This window comes from Microcaecilia unicolor, chromosome 10 (genome assembly GCF_901765095.1).
Source record: "Microcaecilia unicolor chromosome 10, aMicUni1.1, whole genome shotgun sequence".
Taxonomy (NCBI): Eukaryota; Metazoa; Chordata; class Amphibia; order Gymnophiona; family Siphonopidae; genus Microcaecilia; species Microcaecilia unicolor.
This window is the reverse complement of record NC_044040.1, coordinates 22,325,517-22,345,596: the sequence shown is the minus strand read 5'-3', so window position 1 is coordinate 22,345,596 and position 20,080 is coordinate 22,325,517. Positions and strand designations below refer to the sequence as shown.

General features: G+C 48.9%; 1 protein-coding gene across 2 annotated transcripts in view; it reads left to right on the top strand.

Annotated features, from left to right (window-relative positions):
* The window catches only part of DRD4 (dopamine receptor D4), a 63,760-nt gene extending 43,899 nt beyond the window's left edge, over nt 1–19,861 (top strand). For both annotated transcript variants that reach the window (XM_030216382.1, XM_030216383.1), the window contains 3 exons: nt 8,980–9,092; nt 10,815–11,413; nt 19,064–19,861. In XM_030216382.1, coding sequence (XP_030072242.1) covers nt 8,980–9,092; nt 10,815–11,413; nt 19,064–19,269 — 918 coding nt within the window. In that variant the 3' untranslated portion in view covers nt 19,270–19,861. The remainder of the gene's footprint in view (nt 1–8,979; nt 9,093–10,814; nt 11,414–19,063) is intronic.
* Nucleotides 19,862–20,080: the final 219 nt, after the last annotated feature.

Sequence of the window (20,080 nt, the reverse complement as noted above, 5' to 3'; positions counted from 1 at the left end):
ACCAACCGGAAAAAGCTTCGCGGGACGGTCGGCACGCAGGGCACGCCCACCGCGCATGCGCGGCCGTCTTCCCGCCCGTGCGCGACCGCTCCCGCCAGTTGAATGACAAGCAATAAAGTATAAAACACAACTCCAAAGGGGAGGAGGGAGGGTAGGTGAGAACAATCAGCCTGCTGTCCTCGGAGAACAACTGCTACAGGTATGTATCATACCCTTTCTCCGAGGACAAGCAGGCTGCTTGTTCTCACGACTGGGGTATCCCTAGCTCTCAGGCTCACTCAAAACAAGAACCCAGGTCAATGGAACCTCGCAACGGCGAGGAAACAACAGAAATTGACCTACGAAGAACAACTAACTGAGAGTGCAGCCTGACCAGAATAAATTCGGGTCCTGGAGGGTGGAGTTGGATTACACCCCAAACAGATTCTGCAGCACCGACTGCCCGAACCGACTGTCGCGTCGGGTATCCTGCTGGAGGCAGTAATGAGATGTGAATGTGTGGACAGATGACCACGTCGCAGCCTTGCAGATCTCTTCAATAGTGGCTGACTTCAAGTGGGCCACCGACGCTGCCATGGCTCTGACACTATGAGCCGTGACATGACCCTCAAGAGTCAGCCCAGCCTGGGCGTAAGTGAAGGAAATGCAATCTGCTAGCCAATTAGAGATGGTGCGTTTCCCGACAGCGACCCCTAGCCTGTTAGGGTCGAAAGAAATAAACAATTGGGCGGACTGTCTGTTGGGCTGTGTCCGCTCCAAGTAGAAGGCCAATGCTCTCTTGCAGTCCAATGTGTGCAACTGACGTTCAGCAGGGCGGGTATGCGGCCTGGGGAAGAATGTTGGCAAGACAATTGACTGGTTAAGATGGAACTCCGACACCACCTTCGGCAGGAACTTTGGGTGAGTGCGGAGCACTACTCTGTTGTGATGAAATTTAGTATATGGAGCATGAGCTACTAGGGCTTGAAGCTCACTGACCCTACGAGCTGAAGTAACTGCCACCAAGAAAATGACCTTCCAGGTCAAGTACTTCAGATGGCAGGTATTCAGTGGCTCAAAAGGAGGTTTCATCAGCTGGGTGAGGACGACGTTGAGATCCCATGACACAGTAGGAGGCTTGATAGGGGGCTTTGACAAAAGCAAGCCTCTCATGAATCGAACGACTAAAGGCTCTCCAGAGATGGCTTTACCTTCCACACGATAATGGTAAGCACTAATCGCACTAAGGTGATTCCTTACTGAGTTGGTCTTGAGGCCAGACTCTGATAAGTGCAGAAGGTATTCAAGCAGGTTCTGTGCAGGGCAAGAACGAGGTTCTAGGGCCATGCTCTCACACCACACGACAAACCTCCTCCACTTGAAAAAGTAACTCTTTTTAGTGGAATCCTTCCTAGAGGCAAGCAAGACCCGGGAGACACCCTCAGACAGACCCAACGCAGTGAAGTCTACGCCCTCAACATCCAGGCCGTGAGAGCCAGAGACTGAAGGTTGGGGTGCAGCAACGCTCCGTCGTTCTGCGAAATGAGAGTCGGAAAACACTCCAATCTCCACGGTTCTTCGGAGGACAACTCCAGAAGAAGAGGGAACCAGATCTGACGGGGCCAAAAGGGCGCTATCAGAATCATGGTGCCGCGGTCTTGCTTGAGCTTCAGTAAGGTCTTCCCCACCAAAGGTATGGGAGGATAAGCATACAGGAGGCCGGTCCCCCAATGGAGGAGAAAGGCATCCGACGCTAGCCTGCCGTGTGCCTGAAGTCTGGAACAGAACAGAGGCAGCTTGTGGTTGGTCTGAGAGGCGAAAAGGTCCACCGAGGGGGTGCCCCACGCTCGGAAGATCTTGCGTACCACTCTGGCATGGAGCGACCACTCGTGCGGTTGCATGACTCTGCTCAGTCTGTCGGCCAGACTGTTGTTTACGCCTGCCAGGTATGTGGCTTGGAGGAGCATGCCGAACCGACACGCCCAACGCCACATCCCGACGGCCTCCTGGCACAGGGGGCGAGATCCGGTGCCCCCCTGCTTGTTGACGTAATACATTGCAACCTGATTGTCTGTCCGAATTTGGATAATTTGACAGGACAGCCGATCTCTGAAAGCCTTCAGTGCGTTCCAGATCGCTCGGAGCTCCAGGAGGTTGATCTGCAGATCCTTTTCCTGGAGGGACCACAGACCCTGAGTGTGGAGCCCATCGACATGGGCTCCCCACCCCAGGCGAGATGCATCCGTCGTCAGCACTTTCGTGGGCTGCGGAATTTGGAATGGACGTCCCAGGGTCAAATTGGTCCGGATGGTCCACCAGAGCAGTGAAGTGCGACAACTGGTGGAGAGGCGGATGGCATCTTCTAGATTCCCGGTGGCTTGGAACCACTGGGAAGCTAGGGTCCATTGAGCAGATCTCATGTGAAGACGAGCCATGGGAGTCACATGAACTGTGGAGGCCATATGACCCAGAAGTCTCAACATCTGCCGAGCTGTGATCTGCTGAGACGCTCTGGTCTGCGAAGCCAGGGCCAAGAGATTGGTGGCCCTCGCTTCGGGAAGGTAGGCCTGAGCTGTCTGGGAATTCAGCAGCGCTCCTATGAATTCCAGAGATTGAGTTGGCTGGAGATGGGACTTTGGGTAATTTATCACAAACCCCAGCAGCTCCAGAAGTTGAATAGTGCACTGCATGGACCGGAGGGCTCCTGCCTCCGAGGTGTTCTTGACCAGCCAATCGTCGAGATATGGGAACACGTGCACTCCCAGCTTGCGTAGGTAGGCCGCTACCACCACGAGGCACTTTGTAAACACTCGTGGGCAGAGGCGAGCCCAAAGGGCAGCACACAATACTGAAAGTGCCGTGCGCCCAGGCGGAATCTGAGATACTGTCTGTGAGCTGGCAGTATCGGGATGTGAGTGTATGCGTCCTTTAAATCCAGGGAACATAGCCAATCGTTTTTCTGAATCATTGGCAGAAGGGTGCCCAAGGAAAGCATCCTGAACTTTTCTTTGACCAGGAATTTGTTCAGGCCTCTCAGGTCTAGGATGGGACGCATCCCCCCTGTTTTCTTTTCCACAAGGAAGTACCTGGAATAGAATCCCTGCCCTTCCTGCCCGGGTGGTACGGGCTCGACCGCATTGGCGCTGAGAAGGGCGGAGAGTTCCTCTGCAAGTACCTGCTTGTGATGGGAGCTGAAAGACTGAGCTCCTGGAGGACAATTTGGAGGCAGGGAGGCCAAATTCAGGGCGTATCCGCACCGCACTATTTGGAGAACCCACTGGTCGGAGGTTATGAGAGGCCACCTTTGGTGAAAAAATTTTAACCTCCCTCCGACCGGCAGATCGTCCGGTACGGACACTTGTAGGGCGGCTATGTTCCCGTGGATCCAGTCAAAAGCCCGTCCCCGGCTTTTGCTGTGGAGGCGCAGGGGGCTGCTTAGGCGCACGCTGTTGACGAGAACGAGCGCGCTGGGGCTGTCCCTGTGCCTGACGAGGCCTTCGGGCCGGCTGGTTGTACCTACGCTTTGCAAAAGAATAGGGTGCAGCCTGCCGTGCCCGGGAAAAAACGCCCACCCGTGGGGGCGGGTGCTGAAGGCGCCCGGTGGGAGAGCTTGTCGAGAGCGGTTTCCCGCTGATGCAGTTGGTCCACCATCTGCTCGACCTTCTCACCGAAAATGTTATCCCCCCGGCAAGGGACGTCAGCCAGTCTCTGCTGGGTGCGGTTGTCCAGGTCAGAGGCACGCAGCCATGAGAGCCTGCGCATCACTATACCTTGGGCCGCAGCACGAGATGCCACGTCACAGGTGTCAAAAATCCCCCTGGACAGGAACTTTCTGCACGCCTTCAGCTGCCTGACCACCTCCTGATAAGGCCTGGACTGCTCCGGCGGGAGCTTATCGACCAGGTCCGCCAGCTGTTGCACATTGGTCCGCATGTGGATGCTCATATAGAGCAGGTAAGATTGGATGCGGGTCACGAGCATGGAGGACTGGTAGGCCTTCCTCCCAAATGAGTCCAGAGTGCGAGACTCCCGCCCCGGGGGCGCCGAGGCGGTATCCCTCGAACTCCGTGCCCTCTTGAGAGCAGAATCCACGACCGCTGAGTCATGGGGCAACTGGGGCCGCATGAGCTCTGGGTCAGAGTGGATCCTGTACTGGGACTCTGCTTTCTTGGGAATGGTGGGATTAGTTAATGGTCGCACCCAGTTCCGGAGCAGCGTCTCCTTCAGGACATTGTGCAGCGGTACCGTGGAGGACTCTCTAGGTGGTGATGGATAGTCGAGGACCTCGAGCATCTCGGCCCTCGGCTCTTCCACAGAGACCACGGGAAAGGGAATGCTTATAGACATATCCCGCACAAAGGAGGCAAAGGAGAGACTCTCAGGAGGTGAGAGCTTCCTCTCCGGTGACGGCGTGGGGTCCGAGGGAAGGCCCGTAGACTCCTCTGAGGAGAAATATCTCGGGTCCTCCTCTTCCCCCCACGAGTCCTCATCCTCGGTATCGGACATTAGCTCATGTAGCTGAGTCCGGTACCGGGCCCGGCTCGACGTCGAGGCACCGAGGCCTCGGTGTCGTCGAGCGGTGGACTCCCGCGCCGGCGGGGACGGAGCTCCCTCCATCGACGTCGACGGGGACTCCACCTGCGTGGCTGTCGAGACCGGCACCGCAAGCGGCGGCGGTGTCGACTGCCCCGGCGCCGGGCTAGAGCTCGCCGGCGCCACAGTCATCGGCGCCGAGGGCGCAAGCACCCCCGGCGCCGGCACAGCCTGGCGCATCAGCCCTTCCAGGAGCCCCGGAAGGATGGCTCTGAGGCACTCGTCCAGGCCCGCTGCCGAGAAAGGCGGTGGGGCCGGTAAGGGTGTCGGTGCCAGAAGCTGCTGGGGGCCAGGAGACGGCACCGAGGTGCCGGAACCCCGACGCGTCGGTACCTCCACCACCGACGGAGATCTCTCCTCTCTGTGATGACGCTTCGGCGTCGACTCCTCTTCAGGCACCGAGGGCTCCCGGTGACGGCGCTTCTTGTCCTTCTTCCGGTGCACGTCACCGGTGCCGGAGGGCATGGAGGAGGAGGAGGTCGATCCCCCTCGGTCTCGAGGTACCGGGTCCGACAGGGTTCGGTCCCGTGGCTCACGAGTTGAGGGAGTGACCGGGGCCGACTGCCCACGCGGTCTCTCTACCCCACTCTCGCCGGCGGACCGGCGGGCCGACGGGACCTGTTCTCCTGGGGTCGCTGCCATCGGTGCCGATGTCTCGGGCATCGATACCGGTACCGAAGAACCGGCCTTCGATACCGATGCCGTCGAGGTCGACGTCGAGGGGCCGGCGCAAGTTCCAAAAAGACGGTCCCGCAGAACTTGCCTCGCAACCTGAGTCCGTTTCCGGAGACCGAGACACAAAGCACACGACTTGAGATTGTGCTCCGGCCCGAGGCACTGGAGGCACCAAGCGTGGGTGTCGGTCTGCGAGATCGGCCGGCCGCAGCGACCACACTTTTTAAATCCACTCGGGACCTTCGAGGACATCGACGGAAAAATCGCGTCGGCGAAGTCAAAGTCGGCAATGGTGGCTAAAATCACACCACGAAAATTGAAACCGACCGAGCGGCCACTAGGCCGCAACGAGGCGTCCCCGCTAGAAAGCGAGGGAAAAGGGAGGAGCGCGTGCTCCACACGCGCAAAATTCTTTTTTTTTTTTTTTTTTTTTTGGATAACAAAACGAAACGAAAGAAGAAGAGGCCGAAAAGGCCAAGAGCGACGACCCGCGTAAACGCGGTCGAAAATTCCGGCGGCTGAAACGAGAGAGTTGCAAAAACACGACTCTCTCAGTCGCGGAAAAAAAATAACTGGCGGGAGCGGTCGCGCACGGGCGGGAAGACGGCCGCGCATGCGCGGTGGGCGTGCCCTGCGTGCCGACCGTCCCGCGAAGCTTTTTCCGGTTGGTGGGGCTGCCGCGGACGTCAACCCCAGTCGTGAGAACAAGCAGCCTGCTTGTCCTCGGAGAACATAAGATACGTGAACAGATCATGGTATAGATATATATCATGTGCATATATATGTTAAGGAAGAATAAATTATGGTAATACATGAACGTTCCTGAGTATGAAATTGGGTTGTATCATTCTTTAGGTCATCGACTATGGAGAGACCATATTCGACATAGAGATTGAAGTGGTTATGCTATAACAGAGGGGCCCAGGAGAAAAGATAGGGGACTCAGAAAAAGAGACCTCCAGGGACTTGAAGGTGTAGGGTGTGTTCTTGGTGAGATGGAGAACCCCGTAACACTAGGATAGAAATGTATTAAGTTAGTATCAACCAACTAAGATGACTGCTGAGATCCGGCATGGTTCTTGTCATGGGAATTCATTCTGGTATCCTTTTTATGTTCTAACGCAAAAAAAAAGGAGGTAAGCCCTCACGATACCGTGAGATATAAAACCAAAAAAAGTGAGGAAAAACCAAGTAAGGATTTCAAAAGACACTTTATTGTATAAAAAACGACCCGACACAGCCGTGTTTCGGCCCTAAGGCCTGCCTCAGGGGTCTTGGACAATCTCAGATGATCTAGTGTATGAACATACACTCCTCTCTTCTAGGATGACATATGTTCAGTTACCAACTGATTTGAAATGGCATTGCCACAAAAAAGCCTCCTCTCTTCTAAAATAACGTGTATTCAGTTACTGATGATTTTTTTGGTTTTATATCCTTTTTATCTTCGTCATCACTTACTCTTCCAGGCTCATATGCTGTTTTGTTTAGTCTCCCATCTGCTTTTCTATAACTTGGGGGGGGGGGGTCCCTTTTACTAAGCTGTGGTAAAAGGGGGCCTACGCTAGAGTCCGCGTGCATTTTTGATACATGCCGAGGCCCCCTTTTACTGCAGTGGGTGAAGGGCTGCCTTTTTTGCTGGAAAAGAAATGGTCGTGCGGTAAGTGAACCAGTGGCGTAGCCACAGGTGGGCCTGGGTGGGCCGGGGCCCACCCACTTAGGGCTCAGGCCCATCCAACAGTAGCACATGGTAATGAAAATGCTGCTCTCCACAATACTGGCACCTTCGCATGCTCAGTTTTCAGCGCATGCCTGCTGCAGACGACCAAGGTGGAGACTGGAGAGAAGCATTTTTTTGGTGTGGGGGTGGGGGAGAGAACATTTGGTGCCCACCAACTTCTTGCCTAGGCCCACCCAAAATCTGCTGTCTGGCTACGCCCCTGAAGTGAACCACTTGCTGCGCAGCCATTTCGGGGGGGGGGGGGAGCCTGTTGCCATTCGCCAATCCTTCAGTAAAAGGGCCCCTCGATGCCTAAATTTTCCCACTGATTTCCCGAGTAAATTAAAATATTAGTTGGAAGTAGTCTTATCACCAGGATGATTGAAAAGCGGTAGTAAAAACTTTTTTTATTGGTAATTTGTAAAATACAAAGTCCTGGACAGATCTGACAAATACCCAATCCTAGATGGAACTGGGGTTGTGGCTCGCCTGCTACTTTTTCTCTTGTAATTGCAAACGTTGGTTGCGAAGCAGGCAAAACTGCCGCTGCTTGAAATTGTTTTTGTTGCATCTTTGCTTTCTGGTCCGTTTTTTTTTTTAAATCCATAGTCTGCATTTGCAGGACTCCCGAGGAAGGTTGGTGAGGCTGAAACCCAGCCTGTGTTTCTAGCTTTTGGGGGCTGTGTAATTAGACCTAGATTTGTGAAGCCCAGTTCCATCTAGGATTGGGGATTTGTCAGATCCGTCCAAGACTTTGTATGTTAGAGTTACAAATAAAAGATTTTTTACTTACCACTTTTGGATCATCTACTTCCGCTCTCCTGCTGTGTTGATATTGGTTTGTGGAAGTGTTGACGTTCCCTTTGTTTGGATGTGCAACTGGCTGAACACGAAAATGCAAGGGAGCCGTTCACAGGGAAGGAGCATGGGCAGGACCAACGCTTATGCACATAATTTATAGAATATTGTAAGTTACACGGTAAAGTGCTGCGTTTAGGCGCGCGCATTTGGCATGGCGTGAGTGGGCATGCTAAAATGTAGGTATGCTGATGCCGTCTTACACTAGTATAATGGAACTTTGGCTGCCAGATGCTGTTAGAGAATTATTGCTCAGTGCGTTGCATGGCATCTAGTCGTCTAACCCAGGGGCGTAGCCAGACACCCAATTTTGGGTGGGCCTGGGCCCAAGATGGGTGGGCAGAAGCACCTCGCCCCGTCCCACAGGTGATTTGGTCTCTCCTTCTCTCGCCTGCATGCCATATGGTCTATCAAACATCCCCCCTCTCCCGTATACCTTTAAAATAGCATATTTTCACCAGCAGCGAGCAGCAACTAATACACACTGCTCGTGTTGGCCCCACACCCTTCCCTCTGATGCAACTTCCTGTTTCCACTTAGGCAGAAATACATCAGAGGGAAGGCTGTGGGGCCGGTGCGAGCAGCATGTATGTCACTGCTCACTGCAGGCGAAGATCTGCTACTTGCAAGGTATGCAAGAGGGACAGTTGTTGGGAGTTTTCCGCTGGTGGGGCTTGGGGATCCCTGCCAGCCACATCATAGGTATGCTGCTACTGGGTGGGCCTGAACCCAAAGTGGGTGGGCCTTGGCCATGCCAGTGGTCTAACCTGTTGCTCCCAGTTATAGAATTAGCCCATAATGTGCATTTCTGTCGGTTATAACCCTTCCCCCACCATTATATGTTTCACCCTCTCCAGTCTCAGAAAACATTCGTGCAAGATGTTGCTCTGGGTTTCTAAATTTGCGCTATTTATGTGCTCTGGTTAAAAGCATTGTAAAACTATGCAATACAGAACCGCCGTGCCTGGGGCTGTGGCCTTCGGCTCCTAGAGCCCCCGGCGATAACATGCTCTTTAACTATTGACCTTTCTTCTCTGTTCATCCGTTTCTGTGCTTGTCTCTCAGCAGGCTTGTCCTCTGGGAAGAAACAAACATCCTTCTTTTGCTCAAATTTCTTACAGTTCTCTGTGGATTCTTTTTTTCTTTCTTGGAAGTTCCTGGGAGGAGTCTGGACCCTAAACACATATCTCTGTGATGCTCTAATGACCATGGATGTGATGCTTTGCACGGCCTCCATCTTTAACCTCTGTGCCATTAGCGTAGACAGGTAAGGCCTTCACCACTGTCAGCCCATTACATGGTCAATGTAGACAGGACATGCCGCTACCACTAATTGTCCATTACTAATCTTGTATAGTTTAGCTTAGCCAGGACAAACTATCACCACTACTATTCTTATGTGCCACAGCATTCACAAGAGAGGCCAGAATTAGATCACCACTACTCCTAGTCGATCATTGCTCTCTTATACCTCAGCATGTTCAGTGTGGACAGGAAAGGTCACCATCGCTAGCAGCCCATTCCTGTTCTTATGTACCACAGGATGGTCAGTATGGACAGGAAAAGCCACTGCAGAATCACTACAACTCATAATCCATTACTGCTATCATGTACCCCAGCATGGTCAGTGCAGAAAGGAAATATTACTACCACTGATAGTCCACTTCCACTGACAGGTTACTGCTTCTGTGTAGCATGGTCAGTGTGCAAAAGAGAGGCCACGAATACTGATCACCCATTACTGGTCTCATGTGCCTCAGAATGTTCAGCATAGAAAGAAGAGGCCACCACCAGGCCATCATCTCAGAAATCCCATTACTTTGTATACCTCACCTTGGTCAACATAGTGAAGGGAAGCCATCTCCACCTCACCATGGCCAACGTGATCAAGAGAAGCCATTTCCACTTCACCATGGTCAACGTGGTCAAGGGAATCCATCTCCACTTCACCATGGTCAAGGGAAGCCATCTCCACCTCACCATGGTCAATGTGGTCAAGGGAAGCCATCTCCACTTCACCATGGTCAAGGGAAGCCATTTCCACTTCACCATGGTCAACGTGGTCAAGGGAAGCCATCTCCACTTCACCATGGTCAAGGGAAGCCATCTCCACCTCACCATGGTCAATGTGGTCAAGGGAAGCCATCTCCACTTCACCATGGTCAAGGGAAGCCATCTCCACCTCACCATGGTCAACGTGGTCAAGGGAAGCCATCTCCACTTCACCATGGTCAAGGGAAGCCATCTCCACCTCACCATGGTCAACGTGGTCAAGGGAATCCATCTCCACTTCACCATGGTCAAGGGAAGCCATCTCCACCTCACCATGGTCAATGTGGTCAAGGGAAGCCATCTCCACTTCACCATGGTCAAGGGAAGCCATTTCCACTTCACCATGGTCAACGTGGTCAAGGGAAGCCATCTCCACTTCACCATGGTCAAGGGAAGCCATCTCCACCTCACCATGGTCAATGTGGTCAAGGGAAGCCATCTCCACTTCACTATGGTCAAGGCAATCCATCTCCACTTCACCATGGTCAAGGGAAGCCATTTCCACTTCACCATGATCAACGTGGTCAAGGGAATCCATCTCCACTTCACCATGGTCAAGGGAAGCCATCTCCACCTCACCATGGTCAATGTGGTCAAGGGAAGCCATCTGTACAGAGAGATCGTTACTCCTTATGTGTACCTCTGCATGGTCTGTGTGGACAGCAGAGACCACCATTACTACTAGACCATTACTGCTGACAGTGTGGAGAGGTCAGGGGGTGCATCCACCTATGTTAGTAGCTAAGTATGAACAGCTTGCAAAAGCTTTATATGCTAATATCACTCTAAATAAATGTTCATTGAAGAAGAACCTTAAAGGAATTTCTTGTTTGTTGTAACCGCTAAATGAATTACTTAATTGTATTGTCTTAAATCTCCTCTTTTTTTAAAAAATAAATTTCCTAATAATGCTTATGGTTTCTTTTACTGGGGGCAGGTACATTGCTGTCATCCTCCCACTGAAATACAACAGGAACCACTTCAGTATGCGACAACTAGTCCTCATTGCAGCCACATGGGTCCTGTCATTGGTTGTGGCCAGTCCTGTCATCTTTGGACTTAATGATGTGGCCAGTCGAGACCCCAGGTTCTGCAAGTTGGAAGATGATAATTTTGTGGTCTATTCCTCAGTCTGCTCTTTCTTTGTGCCTTGTCCCATCATGCTGCTCCTTTATTACTGTATGTTCCGTGGGCTCCGAAAATGGAGCATTGGCCGCAATAGGCAGCTGGCCTGCTCCCAAAGAAAGTTCTCCTTCAGCCTAAAGGGCATCAAGAGAGATCGGCGTGAGAAAGTAAATTATTTGATGCCTAGCCTCAGCCCAGACCCTGCCAATCAAGGGGTCCCTGAAAACGATCTAATACCCACCCAATTGGACAGTATTTCTGACTTGGAGGTCCCTGAAAAGGTACAAGAGGGGAACCCTGAGGAAAATGGAGTTAAGTGCAGCCTGCGGTCACCAAAAGGGTCTCGGTCCAAGAGTCGGCGGGTCAGTGGACGGGAGAGAAAGGCAATGAAGGTTCTACCCATTGTTGTAGGTAGGTTTTTGAGGAATGGCTTCTAAACTTATTCCTGAAACTAGTGAAGTCTGGTTTATTTCAAAGTCTGTAAAGGTGTCTAAGCATAACGCTGCCAAATTGAATTCCTCTTGCTAAGAAGCAGGGCCATGATGGGAGGGGAGGGGACAATAGGTAGGGGGGAGGGAAAACTCAGAAGCAATATAAGCATTTTTCATAATAAGGGTGGAGAATGCATGCAGCTGTATTTCACAATTGGTCATGCACAGCAAAAGCCAGGGCTGCAGTGCAAAATTCTCACACATGTCTAGAGACCATTAAGGTTCTGCTTGTTGCTTCAATTGCTCCACCAGAATATAGAAATGTTGACCTTTTCCTCACTCCACAGTTTCCCCGAACAGGGGCTGTGCCTTCCTTCCTGACTGACAGGGTGGGAGGATACATTCATTGGAGGGAAAATCTTGGCTAATATAAGTACCCAGCCCAGGGGGAGTCCTCTTGTCTTTGGTACCAGATCCTTGGCCAATGTAGCTTGCAGTAAGAGGGCTAAAGCTTTGGTTCCTGGGTCCCTGCCCAATTCCTTTCCATCAAAGCAAAGGGAATACACTGTATTTTCACATATATAAGCTGCACACCAGTATGGGCTGCTTATTTTCTATATATGGGTAATACTGCACAGGTATGGGAAACCTATCTCCACTGCCCGCTGTGGAGCAGAAAGAGGAAAGAGAGAAGGAGGTGGTACATAATCCAGCCAGAGAAGGAGAAACAGGGACTAGGGGAGTCTAAAGAAGATTAACCAAGGTAAAGCCTCCTACACCAGCTATCCCTTTGAGGAAAAACAGCCTTTCTGTAAAGATAGAGGAGAGCTTTTAAAAACTGTAGATACTGGCATGTACAAGAGTTGCTAGAAGGTTGTCCTGGTTGCATATATCCACATTTGAAAAAACCCTTCGCATTCAGTTTGGAACATATCTAACTATATGGACTGCTTCATTAATGTGAGACGTATGCAGAGAATGTGGATTAAAGTGTCCATCAGCCTCCTAGCTCTGCCAGTCCAAAAAAAACTTTATGTGAACTCATCTGATGCTCACCTGGGCAAACAAGGGTTATGCGTACTCACTGGCACAGGTACAGCAGAGCAGAAGGACAAGCTTCCCTCACACACATACTGCCCTAATGCAGAATATGAACACTAGCTAGAGTTCTGAAGTTTTTTCCTGAAAAAAAAAAAATGTAAAAAGCTTTTAATGCAGTCTGGGTTTCAGCTCAAAGGGAATTAGAACTGCTAGTCTGTGAAATCCAGAAAGGCAGAGAGCAAAGATTAAAGAAACCTCCTGAGGCTCCTACGGCAGCCTGCCTTGGTAGAAACATTGGAATAGAATGAGGCAGCAGCCGGAACTTCAATGGAGAGAGAGAGAGAGAATGTTAAGAAACATTACAGGCTTGAGAGTATCAAAAAGCAGGAGCACCTTCAACTGTTTCGTTAACTTTCCTCCTTTTCCTTCAGTGTTTCTTCATCCTGTCTTCCTAAAGGATGAGTAGAGAGATGTGGTAGCTGTGCTAGTCCACTTTTAAAGGCAATCAATAGAAACAGAATAAAAGAAAATAAGACGATAATACCTTTTTTATTGGACTAACTTTGTACATTTTTTTGATTAGCTTTCGAAGGTAGCCCTTCTTCGTCAGATCGGAAATAAGCACGTTTTGATAAGTAACAGCATATATAAGTGAAACGTCAAAGTATTTCAGTGACAGTCTGAAAGGATGAGGGAGGAAATAAACAAAGGAAAAATATTCAACATAAAGGAATCCTTCACATGTTCATCTTCCAATGTAGTATATGTCATCCAGTGTACTTCCTTCTCATACATGAGCACACAGCTATGGAACTCGCTACCTACAGACCTGAAATCAATGGACGAAACGAATAACTTCCACAAATCTCTAAAGACTTATTTCTTCAACAAGGCCTACAAAGATAACCCATAGATGTGCTATCCGTTTTCGCATCCTGTTCAAACTTCTTCTACTAACCTATAAATGTACTCACTCTGCTGCTCCCCAGTATCTCTCCACACTCGTCCTTCCCTACACCCCTTCCCGTGCACTCTGCTCCATGGATAAATCCTTCTTTGCTGTTCCCTTCTCCACTACAGCCAACTCCAGACTTCGCGCCTTCTGTCTCGCTGCACCCTACGCCTGGAATAAACTTCCTGAGCCCCTACGTCTTGCCCCATCCTTGGCCACCTTTAAATCTAGACTGAAAGCCCACCTCTTTAACATTGCTTTTGACTCGTAACCACTTGTAACCACTCGCCTCCACCTACCCTTCTCTCTTCCTTCCCGTTCACATTAATTGATTTGATTTGTTTGCTTTATTTTTTGTCTACTAGATTGTAAGCTCTTTGAGCAGGGACTGTCTTTCTTCTATGTTTGTGCAGCGCTGCGTACGCCTTGTAGCGCTATAGAAATGCTAAATAGTAGTAGTAGTAGTAATCTAAGATCATCATCCCACTCAGCTATGACAGTCTAACATTTATATCTACCCCTTATCACTTCCCTCTTCCCCTTCACAAGTTTCACACATCACTAATTGTATCTGTTATCCTGTAATGTTACTGTCATAATAAAACTATGTAAGCCACATTGAGCCTGCAAATAGGTGGGATAATGTGGGATACAAATGCAATAAATAAATAAATAAATAAATGTGACGAAGGATGCTATATTGGAGAAACAAGCCAGATGCTGAAGAAGAGATTTAATTTACATAGACGACATATGAAAAATGCCAGTGCCAATCAAGATGTTACCTCTGTGAGACAGCACTTTACAAAACCAGAAGACTGTACCAATGATTTCATGGTGAGAATACTTAAAGGAAACTTCAAAACGATACAGGAACGCAAGACCTTTGAAGTCAAAATGATTAAATATTTTGACACCCACCAGACAGGACTTAAAGATCTGGGTTTTCTAGCCCATTATAAACCATGAAATTCCACTGATTTGTCATCCTCTGATCACCATGCATATCTCCTTGTCCCTCATCCTCTCAGCCCTCCCTATCTCTCACCTAACCCACCCCTCCCTCATCCTTTCAGACTGTCACTGAAATACTTTTTTTTTGTTACATTTGTACCCCGCGTTTTCCCATTCATGGCAGGCTCAATGCGGCTTACATGGGGCAATGGAGGGTTAAGTGACTTGTCCAGAGTCACAAGGAGCTGCCTGTGCCTGAAGTGGGAATCGAACTCAGTTCCCCAGGACCAAAGTCCACCACCCTAACCACTAGGCCACTCCTATATATGCTATTATGATGAAGGACGAGCAAAGAGCCCAGAACTGAAAACAGGGATGTGTGATGTCTGTCTTAAGAAGAGGAAAAAAGGAATTGTCTGGGAATTATGGATCGATCATTTGCTCCCAGCTTTCGTTGGCCCTGGCCCTAAACCAGGAAATTCTGTATAGGAGCATTCCCCCCTCACAGTATCCAAGCAGACACGTAGGACTGCCTTGCTCTGTATTGCTGCTCACAGAAAAGTATTCATTTGTCATCAATTAGCAGCCCCAGTTTCTGGATGGTTAATCATTAAACAATCAAGTTGCAAGAACCTAGGGGACAAGAAGTTACCAAGAAGCAACCGAAATGGATTTATGATGATTAAATTAGTCCAACATAACAATAATTTCCACTATTGCCCTGTATCAGGCTTTGGAGATAAGGGAGAAGCAGTAGATGTGATATATGGACTTCAATAGGGATTTTACTTGCAATTTTTCAAAATAAAAATAGACACAACATAACTAAACTAGTAAAAAAGGCCCTTTTCCAAAACCAATGAAACGGGCGCTAGCATGTGGTTTTTTTTTGTGTGTGTGTATGTGTCACAGAGTTATTTTGTGTGTGTGTGTGAGTGCGTGAGGGTGCGGTGTTTGTGCAGGTTGTTGATGTGTGTTTTTTTGTTTTGTTTTTTGCTTGGGGGTTGGGGGATGTGCTCTGCTGTCCTTGGTCGCTGTTTGCTGCTGGCTGGGTCGCGGGTAATCCTTCCAGCTGGGCCGCAGCTTGTCCTGTTCGCCCACGTCCCAGATGGTGACGGGCACGTTGTTTTCTGGCTCCTCTGACTCCATGTCAAGCGATCCCAAATATAGTCTGTGCTATAGGCCCTCTGGCACTCTTCAGTACTGGCATTAGGCATTTAAAAATTTCTCCCCCCCCCCACCCCGGTCTATTTTTGCACATACCCACAGCAGGAATATTCTTCTCTCGTTCCAGCAGTGGTTCTGTGCTCTCCATGCTGCACAGATAATGAGCCATTCTGCTGGGGAATGCTCCTCCCTTATTGTCACGTAGTTTCCTCTGATTGGTCCGTCTTACGTTGCCTAGTGTTGCCTGGGAACGGTGTTGTGATGGTCCTTTGTGTTTCAGAATGTTGAGGGTGTTTTTTCTGATTGGTCCGTCTTGTGAGGGCGGGGCAGTGAGACATGGTCAGTGTTGAGGCTTCACCACCATGAATCCATGAACGCTTCAGTGACTGACTGAGTGACTTCAGAACGTTGTCTTCAGAACGTTGAGGGTGAGTTTTATTATAGTAGATGAATAGAAATATGAACCAATACAACATTTTATACAGAAGCACCAAGAACTTTGTGAAAAAACATCACTGAAACAACGTACGGTGAGGTAGATAAGTCTGTAGAGATGACTTCTGTATATATTTTTTTGACTTTGTTTCCTATGATATACTCATAAACAAGCTAAAAATATATGGTTTATACCAGAATGCAGAGTGGAGATATAACTAGTTGGAAGGGCAGTTAGCATGAAATATTTTATTTATTTATTTATTTATTTTTTGCATTTGTATCCCACATTATCCCACCCATTTGCAGGCTCAATGTGGCTTACATAGTTTTGTAATGACATTGTCATTCCAGAATATCAGATACAGTTAGTAGTGTGAAGAGATTAAGTAGGGAAGAAAGAGGAAGTGATTGGGCGGGTGATAGTAGAAGTGGATTTTCATAACTGGTTGGGTTGGGAGAGTGAATTAGTGAAGCTGTTGGTTCTCGTTGTAGGCCTTGTTGAAGAAGTGTGTCTTCAGAGATTTGCGAAAGTTATTTATTTCGACAATTGATTTCAGGTCTGTGGGTAGAGCATTCCATATTTGCGTGCTCTTGTAGGAGAAGGTAGTGGCATGCATCAGCTTGTATTTTAGTCCTTTACAGCTGGGGAAGTTCAAATTGAGAAATCTGTGGGATGTTCATGTGGCGTTTCTGGGAGGCAGGTCCACTAGGTTCAGCATGTCAATCGGGGCGTCTGCGTGGATAATTTTGTGTACAATCGTACATATCTTGAACGCAATGCGTTCTTTAAGTGGGAGCCAGAGCAGTTTATCTCTTAGGGGTTTTGCACTTTCATATTTAGTTTTTCCAAATATGAGTCTGGCGGCCGTATTCTGGGCTGTTTGGAGTTTTTTGATAGTCTGTTCTTTGCAGCCCGCATATAGTGCATTGCAGTAATCCAGGTGGCTTATTATCATTGACTGTACTAGGGTGCGGAAGACGTATCTCGGGAAGAATGGTTTTACTCTTTTGAGTTTCCACATGGTGTGGAGCATCTTTTTCGTCGTGTTCTTCACGTGGGTATCGAGAGTGAATATGAAGTGAGGTTCCACAAGGATCAGTGCAAGACCAGAAATATTCATTATTATGACTGAGATGAGTGATGACTGACTTAGCCAACACACTTAAAAAATTTGTAGATAACATCAAGCTGAATGGTGCACAAGAATACTGGAGAGCAAGGTTAGAATTCAAAATGATCTTGAAAAACTAGAGGCGGAGAAATGGCAAATGCAAAGTACTACGCTTAGGAAAGATTAACTAACAAAATAAATACAAATTGACTGGTCAGTAATACTTCCAATATGGACTGAAGGTTTAGTAGACCAAAGACTAAATGTGAGTCACTGCCCAGGAAAAGGATCTAGGCATCATCATTGATGACACATTGAAACCCTCTGCTCGGCGTAGGCTAAGAAATTAATTCCTATGGGCTTCTTCTCATTGGCTGTGCGGGAATCTCTAGTGCGGCTTTGTAAAAGAAGCCTACAGTGAGAGGCATTTTCAAAGAAAGATCTAAGCCCAAAAAAAACCATTGTGCTCATAATCTCCCCCCCCCCCCCAAAAAAAAAGCCATCTGACAGCCATAATCAAACAGGAAAACGTCTAGAGTTCCTGTTCGGTTGTGGCTGTATACACAGTGTACAAAAAAAAGAAAAAGGGGGGTAGACCAGATGTGTATCCAAACAGCAGGTTTATTCAAACATAAAATCTAAAGACTCTACGTAGTCCAACTTTAACACAACAAAGTTTCACCACGATAACAAGTTCAGAGCCAAATCTGTGCCAACCATGCTGTACTATTGGATTCTCTAGCCCACTTATGTGTTATCATCAGTGGTTGAGATACCTTGTTTGACTCCTGAGGCAGGTGCAGTTAGCACCGAAACACTTGCCTGCGTCGAGTCTTTGGATTTTATGTTTGAATAAACCTACTGTTTGGATACACATCTGGCCTACCCCCCCCCCCCCCCCCCCCCACACTCACACCCACACTTTTCTTTTTTTGTACACTGTGTGGATTGTTGCTAGGATAATACTTCTGTTTGCTTTGTTTGGCTTGACCAAGGAATAACTCCATGCAGCTCCGAGAGCTGTGGTTCCAAGACAGGTCCAATTTGTGAGTGGCACAATTATTGGCTTTTGTACACACCAAATCAGATGGTCGTCCCAAAGAGATCAGAGGTTTTAGATTATTTCTCTATTTTTCCATTGAAAATTTCTGTCTAGTATAACTTTATCTTCTAAAGACGAATCATTGAATACCTTACTCTAACTTACGACAAGCTACTTAGACTAGCACTCCAGATTTTAGTTCACACTGCCTTGGCAGAGTTTTCCCAAGCAAATGATCTTCTGACTCATTTTCAACCAAACATAGCTCCTCTCATAGGGCAAAACACACTGGATTCTTTGTGTTACTACTGAAAATGTGAGAACTTCTGCCTGGGCTCCGGAGCACACTCCCAAATACTCTTGGGATCTACCAATAGATCTTGAGACACAGGGGTTCCATCACCGCAGCCTCCCTCCACTCGGGCCACCACCACCACCCCCCATGCCCCTTATGTTCCTGCGGCTGCTCCCCCCTTGGTCTGTCACTCTCCTGCTTCTGTGTACTGTGGATTATCGTGTTAATTCAATCACCTGGGTCCCGACACACAGGAGGAGAGAGACAGACCAAGTAAACAGACCCTTCTGATGCTGAGACCCCTTGGAAGCTGAGCCCAGGGAATCTTGCCTCCCCTCTTGGCGGCACTGCATCCAGTCCTAGATATGACAGTCACTGTATCCCTTACCTATCCCCTGAGCTATCCAGATCTAGAGGTGACAGGCTCTGTGGCAGTACCCTGAGCTGTTTAGTACTAGACTGTATCCTTTTGCCCTAGTTCTGAACTAGGGGTGAGGGGCTGTGTGACCTAATGACATGCCTGAGTCATGCAGTTCAAGAGCTGACACTATAGCTGTGTCTTACTCCTCTGAGCCCTCCTGCCGTTGACGTCCATGCCCGTAATGCTTGCCTCTCTCTTTCTTTTTTAGGGGTGTTCTTGGCATGCTGGACACCATTCTTTGTGGTTCACGTGATGAAGGTCTTGTGTACCCTCTCATGCGATATTGGGTCGACGTTAATAAGTGTGGTGACATGGCTGGGGTATGTGAACAGTGCCGTGAATCCCATCATCTACACTGCCTTCAACATTGAGTTCCGCAGAGTTTTCCAGAAACTTCTTGGCTGCCAGACATAGAAGGTGCTGGGAGGGAAAAATGCAAAGGCGAAACCTGACTGAGGGAAATGGACTTAATCAACAATAAAAAACAAAAGAACAACCATCACAAGTGACAGACTAATTCCCTGGAAGTGTTTATTCACATGCTGCAGATGTTACAAGTCAAGGATAAATTTACAGTGATGTACAATAAATATACCTTTAATTTCTTTTTTTCAGCTCAAGATGATTTTTTGTCTCTCTTTAGATGTGTTTTGATAATCAACGTGCAGAAACATGTCCACACATTGATCCAGGAAGCTCTTAGACCAGGGGTGAGCAACCTCGGTCCATCAGTAATGTCATCTGGGTGGTTTACAATTTCAGTACTCTGAGATCTATACCATCCAGTCCAGGTGACTTGCTGATTTTTAGCTTGTCTTTTGACCTACTACATCTTCCAGTTTTACTGAGAGTTGTTTCAGTTCTTCCAAATTGACATCTATATACAGGGCCGCCGAGTGACACAGCTGGGCCTGCGGCAAGACTGGACTGCTGGGCCCGGAGCAGGACTGGACCGCCGCGCATGTGCACCCTCCCTGGGCCGCGGCTGCACCTCTCTGTCTCTGAGTCACTGCTGCACTGCTCTCTCACTCTGTCCTCTCCTGCTCCACTGTGTGCCGGGAGGAGACCCAGGACCTGGATGGTCGCATTAACGTGCTATCGCGTTAATATAATCATCCGGGTCCTGGGTGGCGCGGAGGAGAGGACAGATCTAGAAGCAGGCAGGAAGAAGCTTGCTGCCACCGAGCCCGGGCCGTCCCTTGGAGGTTAAGCCCAAGGAATTTTG